The sequence below is a fragment of the Quercus suber genome, unplaced genomic scaffold (genome assembly GCF_002906115.3).
Source record: "Quercus suber isolate HL8 unplaced genomic scaffold, Cork oak 2.0 scaffold_146, whole genome shotgun sequence".
Taxonomy (NCBI): Eukaryota; Viridiplantae; Streptophyta; class Magnoliopsida; order Fagales; family Fagaceae; genus Quercus; species Quercus suber.
Window position 1 is genome coordinate 565,182 of NW_027069607.1, and position 9,056 is coordinate 574,237.

General features: G+C 29.0%; 1 protein-coding gene across 1 annotated transcript; it reads left to right on the plus strand.

The window, feature by feature from the left end:
- Positions 1–3,593: 3,593 nt before the first annotated feature.
- On the plus strand, positions 3,594–5,094 carry LOC112023839 (MYB-like transcription factor EOBI). The gene is made up of 3 exons (XM_065776953.1): positions 3,594–3,815; positions 4,269–4,398; positions 4,474–5,094. Exons 1-3 carry the CDS (start codon positions 3,689–3,691, stop codon positions 4,934–4,936), a joined length of 720 nt encoding a protein of 239 aa, XP_065633025.1. The 5' UTR covers positions 3,594–3,688; the 3' UTR covers positions 4,937–5,094.
- Positions 5,095–9,056: the final 3,962 nt, after the last annotated feature.

A 9,056-nucleotide genomic window follows, 5' to 3' on the forward strand; every position in this document is an offset into this window, starting at 1 on the left:
ATTTCTATTTTCTCCTATACACCGACCCTTTCTTTTCCCCAACTTATAATTGAATAAGAGACATGAATTAATCGGCAATGAAGGCTCATTATAGAGCTTATATTACTAGCTAGCTAGAGATAAACATCCGAAACTAGAGCACGCAACTACAAAAGCAACCTTAATGCAAATGCAAAAAGTTGTGAAAGAAGAGAGATCTTTTGCAAATTCACAATCATTCTATATATTATTGCCAATCAAAAAAGAGTTACATGCACAGAACCAATTAGACTCTTTATTATAGTATTTTGTATGAATGAAAAGAATTAGTATTGTTTATTATCTCAAAACAACGCGACTAATAATTACTACCTACGTCATGTGGTTCATCAGCTAGCCTAGCCTTTTAAAAAAATGAAATCTCCATTATTGTAGAAGTTTCTTGAATCAATTCCACAAGAAAAACCAGTAGGTTGATTTTGTGTATTTTTCCCAAGAGAGTTTTTTTTTTTAATTTTTTTTTATTTAATTTTTTTAAATTTTTTTTAATGTTATTTATTTTTCATTATTACTTCTAATTGAGACACGAAAAATTGGAGATTTCTCTAAGAGGAGATGCTTTGGGTGTTGCAACCACATTGAGTTGTAGCTTTCAAAGAAGTAAGTTGTTGGTTTATCGGTTTCATTAGGTTCTAACTTTTTCATTGGGTGATTGGATTTATTCCAAGAGAGTTATTATTGTATTTTCTTAATTTATTTTGAAGTCAATTTTTTTGGCATAAATTGGGCATTGAAGTCTCTATTTATTATAGTGGATCAATCAAAACGATGAAGATGTGTACAAAATTTAGCCAAGGGGTCACGCACTGAGGCTGATTTATGGGGTATCATAGATGAGAGTTGTCATGAGGCAAACCGCATGGACCATACTTCATGCCAACTAAAGCTAACACCATTGGTTATGGTGCAATCAAGTGTGAGATATTAGTGTATAATTTATGAGAGATCACACCATAGTATTGTGCACCCCCCTACGTGCAATAGCTCCCATTTAGTAGATGGTGTTGCTTCACATACATTGGATTTTTTATTCTGTAGAGAATTATTGATTAAACGGAATTTGGATATGGGCATGACTATTGAAATTGAAACATCTATTCATGACAAATAAGTCTCTTCCTAAGGAGTATGTGCTTGCTTACAAATACCTTTGGGCATTCGTTTAGACATCTACACAATTTTTCTCTCTCTAGTCTCTACAGATACAAGTCTCTATGTACAAAATCACCCTCAATTAAATTATCTCTAAGGAAACATTTTTTTCTTCAATTTTTATTAGAAGTTGAAACTGCACTAAGAGTATTGTAAGTTAACTGATGCCTTATGATATTTTCAACTGGAATATTTGAGATTCAAATATTAATTCTCCCTTATTATTTTAACTTTTGAATTATATAATTTTTTTTAAAGTTGGAATTGCAAATTGATGATAATAAGCAACCCTCCTTTTAACTTAAGCATTTTTATAACACAACTTCTAAAGCGTCAATGTGAGTCAGATCGTGCAATTGAAAAGGAGGGAGAAATTACAATTTGTATATTCAACGTTTGATCCAATTTTTAATTGAGTTTTGAGTTGAATAAAGGCCAATCCTATATTTTTATACTTGGTTGGAACTTGCACTAACGTATAGACTGTATAGAAGTATATATTCAATAGTAATGATGATGAGATTGTCTCTCTTCATTTTTTGGTGCTTTGGATGTAAATTTTGTTTGTGTTTAAATTTTTGTTTAATTTTTGGTGGGGTATTTAGGGTTTTGAAAATAATTTTGAAACCTAATTAATGAAAATGGTACAACATGGTGGTTTTGAAAATTTGAATGATATATAAAATGGTATTTTAGGGTTATGAGGAGCTAAGCTGTGTGTGTGTGTGTGTGTGTGTGTTTTTTTTTTTTTTTTTTTTTGGTTATGAGGAGCTAAGCTCTGTGTGTGTGTGTGTGTGTGTGTGTGTGTGTGTTTTTAATATAATTTAAATTCTTAAAAATTTCGTTTGAAATTTGAGATGTATAACTCAAAATGAGTTTGATCATAGTGTTTTCAGGTTCTCTGTATTTCGAAGGAAAATGTGGGTGTTTGCTTAGGCCTTTTTTTTTCCTAATTAAATAATTTGGTAAGAGTTATTAGTATTGGATATCCACCTAGTGGGTTTTGTTTGAATGATTTGGGATTTTAGGGACAATTGATTGAGCCATAGATGCACATATTTTGTAGTAATGCTATTGAATTTCCGCTGTTTTACTTGTATACATGTTATTATCTATAACATAAATTTATCGCTAGAGTGTTAAATAAAGGGTTCTATTAGCTTTTTGGATGTCATTATTAAAATGTTTTTGTTCGTAGTATTAGTATAGATTAGAAATTACCTATAAAAAACGAACATAGTAGAAATGATGTACTTTGTCATCAAATGCAAAGACATATTTGTGGTATTAGTCTTTCAACTAGGTCAATCTCAGTTTTTAATGGCTAACTAATAATGGAATAAATTTGCTTTTTCACAAAATAACTCACTTGTCACAAAAGTTAAAAATAGATTAAATTAAACTAGATATGTAACATTGAATTAGACTACAATTGAAAGTTAATTTGAATTCTAGCTAGTTTAACATATATGATAAATGTGCTATATATATATATGTGTGTGTACATTGTTGAACTTTAAATGATTTGAACTCTCTTATTGATATCATTTGCTAACTTTATTGATATAAATAGAAAGTTCCGGCCAGTTGCCAATTACCATCGGTACCTAGAAATAGGAATAATAACGCGCAGAAAGAATTGTTTTATTCAGTCAAAGAAAGCCCTAACTTTCTAAATTTATACGCTGCTTACATACAGTGCAAAGACCACACCTAAACTAGGTGACTCGTCGTCACCCTCTTTGAATATAATTAAAGAACCACATTACCATAATAGGGATACTAGAACCTTTATTTAAGATAATAATTAAACAACTAAATATCTCTAACCGGCGCAATTGAGAATTATTTTATATTTATATTACCAGCAGATGTTGCACTCTTATTGGTGCAAAAGACCTTTCGAGGAAAACTGTTTTTTTTTTTTTTTTTTGGTTATGGGACCGTTTGGTAACGTTGTTTTAATAACATTATTTGTATTTTTTGAAAATACATATAAATGAAAAAGTGTGAAAATACATGTAATATTATTTAAAAACTGAAAAGTATTGCCCAAATAATCATACCAAACAGCCTCTATACTTCTTTTGTCCTATGACTGACGATGTTGCTTCAGTTGTGTTACACACTTGGTGAATCACGTTCATTTGCACTGAAGAAATACCGTCCGATGCCTCGCTGGGATCTAGAAGACCCACTTGTTTCACTCTAATTGGCCACAACAAATATGAGACAGATCGCACAATGTATATTCGTAACACTTGGACTCAAACTAGAGGCTAAATGGTTGATTTTGTTAAAAAGGAACATGAACAAAAATCAAGGTCTATTCTAAGATCTTGGCTGTAGTATTATCATCAATTTATTATATGAAAGCATTGGAGTAACTTTTTAATAGTATAAATAGGCCAAGCCATTTGAGAAATTTTTGCCATACAATTTGAAGACAACTATACTTACTATCATACAAATTGAAAGTGAAATATTAGCTTAAAAGATGAGTTGGGGAATTCCAGAACAAGAGTGGAGGAAAGGTCCATGGACTCCTGAAGAAGATAGGTTGCTTAGTGAATATGTCAACTTGCATGGGGAGGGAAGATGGAGCTCTGTCTCTAGATGTACAGGTAAATTCATACTGCTTTTGCCATGTAAAGGGATACAGAATCGAAGAGAGAAAGAGAGGAAAATTTCGATCAAGTACTGTTAATTTTAAATGACGCATCACGTTATATACTGTTTGTTCAAATAAATAAATTTTCAACCCTAAAAAATTAGACTCTCTTTATTTTAATCTCTCTATTTCAAGTGAAATCTTAACCATACTTACTTTGTTGTTAAATCCAATGAGCTTCCTAATTAATCAAATTTGTGCCAAAAATTTGTCATTTTTGGTTTTCTCATACTGAGAGGAAGAGAAGCTTAAAGAGTTTTATTTGTGAACCTTTTTGTTTTAAGTTCACTGGAAGTCAATTTAATTAGTTTATGGACTAGATAATTGAAGGCAATCCTTTCTCATCCATGAAATATCCCACCCTATTTGACTGTGTTTAATTGATTTGTTTTGTCTTAATTACCAGGTTTGAACAGGAGTGGCAAGAGCTGCAGGCTAAGGTGGGTGAATTATCTTAGGCCTGGACTCAAGAAAGGCCAATTAACTCCTCTTGAGGAAGGCATTGTAGTTGAAATGCATGCTCTCTGGGGTAACAAGTAATGACTCTCTCTCTCTCAACTTATCATATATCACTGTTTATCAGTTTATTAATTCTATATATGCAAACACAGGTGGTCAACCATTGCTAGATACTTGCCTGGAAGAACAGACAATGAGATCAAAAACTACTGGAGAACCCATTTCAAGAAGAAAGGCAAACCCTCTAAGAAGCAAGATATGGAAAAGGCACAAACTCTGAAACAAAACCAAGCACCAAAGAAACAGGAGCAGGAACCACAGGAAGATAGCATGACAGGGGAAGCAATATCTGATGAAGACACAAGTGATGATCAGATGAGTAGTGAAGTACAAGAGATGATAAAAGAGTACCCCACTTTGGAGGACCAATGTTTTTCTGTGATGTCTCAAGATGTTGCATCATGGTTGGATACAATTAGAGAGGATGACTTCTGCTTTAGCCTGTGGAACCTTGATGATCGAAAAGGCAACCTGGATCATGATCATCAACCTACTGTTTTTTCTTGTGGGGTTGATTCAAATAGCTTCTACAATAATGGAGATTTCATTTTTTAACAAGGCTAGCTGATGAACCACATGACGTTAGGTAGTAATTATTAGTCCAATTGTTTTAGTGATTAAAAAAGAGAGTACTAATTGTTTTTATTCATCCAAAAAACTATAATAAAGAGTGAATTGGTTCTGTGCATGTAACTCTTTTTGGATTCGCAATAATAAACTATGATTGTGAATTTTGCAAAAGATCTCACTTTTTAGTTCTTTTGTACCTTTGTGCATTTGTATATAGCTTGCTTTTGTTGTTGTGTGGCTAGTTTCGGAAGTTTGTCTCAAATAATATAAGCTCGTATTCAATTTAAAGTTGAAGGAAAAGAAAGGGTCGACAGACGAAATTGTATTTCTTTTAGAAAGAAGTACATCCGTGTGTGTATAGTGGGGTGCAAGAATACAAACACTAGTTTAAAAACTTTAAATTTTAAAGTATTATAATCTCTCTTTTTTTTTCTTTTAATTTTCATTTTTTTTTACCAAATATAACTCATTAATTTGACGAGTATTTAAAGGATATGTTCCTAAAGATATCATGTAAATCACTTTAATAAAATATTTTTATTTTTCAAATAATTTTTTTTTTTTTTTTATTGGTATTGTATTGTATTTAGGGAGTTTGGCCATATATCTAGCTTGTCTCCTACTAAAGTAAACCTCTGGCTTCACCACTATTAAGGTAAAGAGGATGAGGTGAGAGGAAGGTGGAGAGGAGGATTATTTTTTGTGATGCTTAGTTTACACATAAAATGATGCCAATGGGAGTAAAAGAGAAGGATCATTTTCATTTGAAATGGATTTGTTTCGTGATTCAAATTAAATATTACAAATTTAAAATCTAATGACATATCGTTTAAAATTTTAAATGATATAACTCTCTATAAACAAATAAATCCAAGAAATAAAATCTTAATTTTGATATAAACGAAAAGAGAATCCATGCTTTATTGTATTACTTGAATTCTTGAAGTATTTGCAGATATATTTTCCTGCTATGCTTATGCTTCATACTTTTATGATAACTAGTTAGTAATCCATGTAATGAATAAGAATGTTTAATAAAAGTTTTTTTTTTTTTTTTCAAATATGAAATTTATAATTATGTTAATTGTTAATAAGTATTTTATGATTGTATTTGTAAATCGAATTATCTACTCTATCATATATTTAATGAAATTATGCATGACGAATAGAATTTTTAAAACTTAAAATATGTTATTAAAATAAGGACGTGTAAGATTGTAAGCCTCCACAACTTGTGTGATATATACTATTATGAGGTTCGCCAAAAATAAAATGTTTTCAATTCCATATAAATATTAGTTGATCCCGAGCAATGGATGGGGAAGTTTAATGTAATATACTTTTTTTTCTCTCTCTCTCTTTTATTTATTTATTTGTTTTTTTTTTTTGGTCTAAATAGGAAATTGATCATTATGATAGTTATTAATTGATATTATTATGATTTTTTTTTTGGGTGTATGGAACCATATATTCTAACATTAGAATTTATATGATTGTGTTTGTATATTAAATTATATATTCTACTCTTAAAAAAATACGATATACCTTGGAAGATTCTAATGAACGGTTTAAGTATATATAAAATTAAAATATATACATTTGAATAATGATTTGTAAAATGGTGTGGCCTAAAGAACTTATGTGGCATAATATTATGAGATCAATAAAAAATCAAATAGTTTTAATTATATATATATATATATATACTAGAGATTATAGATAATATTTTGAATATATATACTTTTTAGATTTCTTTGAGAAATGAAAAAAATAATAATAATTAGGTGCACAGTTTTTGAAAGTCTCTGCCTTTACTAATACTCGAAGTTAAAGAAATTATTCATTCCTTTTGAGGGACTACATCAATAATGCCTAGTGGTCCTCCCTTTTAATAATATAATGATATATGTCCAGATTAACGGAGAAAGATCCAATTACACCCTAATCATACCATTAAAAAAATAAGAATAAAAAAATTTATCACCACTTCTTCCAACTCCATTTGAACAATATTTTCACAGCTTCCTCAAATATACAATATGTTCATCATACAATGTTGGTGAAGAGTGGCCTGCAAAAAATACAGCTTTAATTTTGTGTCAATAGTGTCCCGGCAGAATCATATATATATATATATATANATTGTATTGTATTTAGGGAGTTTGGGATACAAGAATACATTTTTTTTCATATCCATTATAAGAAAAATTCTAAGATTTATTTTTATGATTAAAAGTTAGGATATGTTAAACTTTGTCATTTATAAGCATAAGATTTTTTTTATTATCTGGTATTGTTATTATTGTATTTCTCTTTCTTACAGTATACACATGAGGCATATAGAAGTAATATTTATCTTTTAGTGTATTTAAAATTAATTGATTTGTATACCTTTTATGTTTTTAAAAATATTATCCTACTCTAACATGTAATCTTTAATATTTGTTTAACAAGAAAAATCTTGATTTAAAATATTTAAAGAATATTATTTATCATTAATACCAAATGAACGAAAATATTTGTATTAAATTATATAAACAGAATTGATGAAATTTTCATAATTCTATGAGAAAGTTAAATGTGTGTGTGTTGGTATTCGTGCGTGCATGTGTTACTTAGTGGATTTAAAATTTATCCATATATCTAGCTTGTCTCCTACTAAAGTAAACCTCTGGCTTCACCACTATTAAGGTAAAGAGGATGAGTGGAGAGGAAGGTGGAGAGGAGGATTATTTTTTGTGATGCTTAGTTTACACATAAAATGATGCCAATGGGAGTAAAAGAGAAGGATCATTTTCATTTGAAATGGATTTGTTTCGTGATTCAAATTAAATATTACAAATTTAAAATCTAATGACATATCGTTTAAAATTTTAAATGATATAACTCTCTATAAACAAATAAATCCAAGAAATAAAATCTTAATTTTGATATAAACGAAAAGAGAATCCATGCTTTATTGTATTACTTGAATTCTTGAAGTATTTGCAGATATATTTTCCTGCTATGCTTATGCTTCATACTTTTATGATAACTAGTTAGTAATCCATGTAATGAATAAGAATGTTTAATAAAAGTTTTTTTTTTTTTTTCAAATATGAAATTTATAATTATGTTAATTGTTAATAAGTATTTTATGATTGTATTTGTAAATCGAATTATCTACTCTATCATATATTTAATGAAATTATGGCATGACGAATAGAATTTTTAAAACTTAAAATATGTTATTAAAATAAGGACGTGTAAGATTGTAAGCCTCCACAACTTGTGTGATATAATACTATTATGAGGTTCGCCAAAAATAAAATGTTTTCAATTCCATATAAATATTAGTTGATCCCGAGCAATGGATGGGGAAGTTTAATGTAATATACTTTTTTTTCTCTCTCTCTCTTTTATTTATTTATTTTTTTTTTTTTTGGGTCTAAATAGGAAATTGATCATTATGATAGTTATTAATTGATATTATTATGATTTTTTTTTTGGGTGTATGGAACCATATATTCTAACATTAGGAATTTATATGATTGTGTTTGTATATTAAATTATATATTCTACTCTTTAAAAAAATACGATATACCTTGGAAGATTCTAATGAACGGTTTAAGTATATATAAAATTAAAATATATACATTTGAATAATGATTTGTAAAATGGTGTGGCCTAAAGAACTTATGTGGCATAATATTATGAGATCAATAAAAAATCAAATAGTTTTAATTATATATATATATATATACTAGAGATTATAGATAATATTTTGAATATATATACTTTTTAGATTTCTTTGAGAAATGAAAAAAATAATAATATTAGGTGCACAGTTTTTGAAAGTCTCTGCCTTTACTAATACTCGAAGTTAAAGAAATTATTCATTCCTTTTGAGGGACTACATCAATAATGCCTAGTGGTCCTCCCTTTTAATAATATAATGATATATGTCCAGATTAACGGAGAAAGATCCAATTACACCCTAATCATACCATTAAAAAAATAAGAATAAAAAAATTTATCACCACTTCTTATTCCAACTGCCAATTGCCAGACAGCATAAGTACCAAAATGGTACGTGCAGCATTTTGGTGGTGGCAAGCTATATATG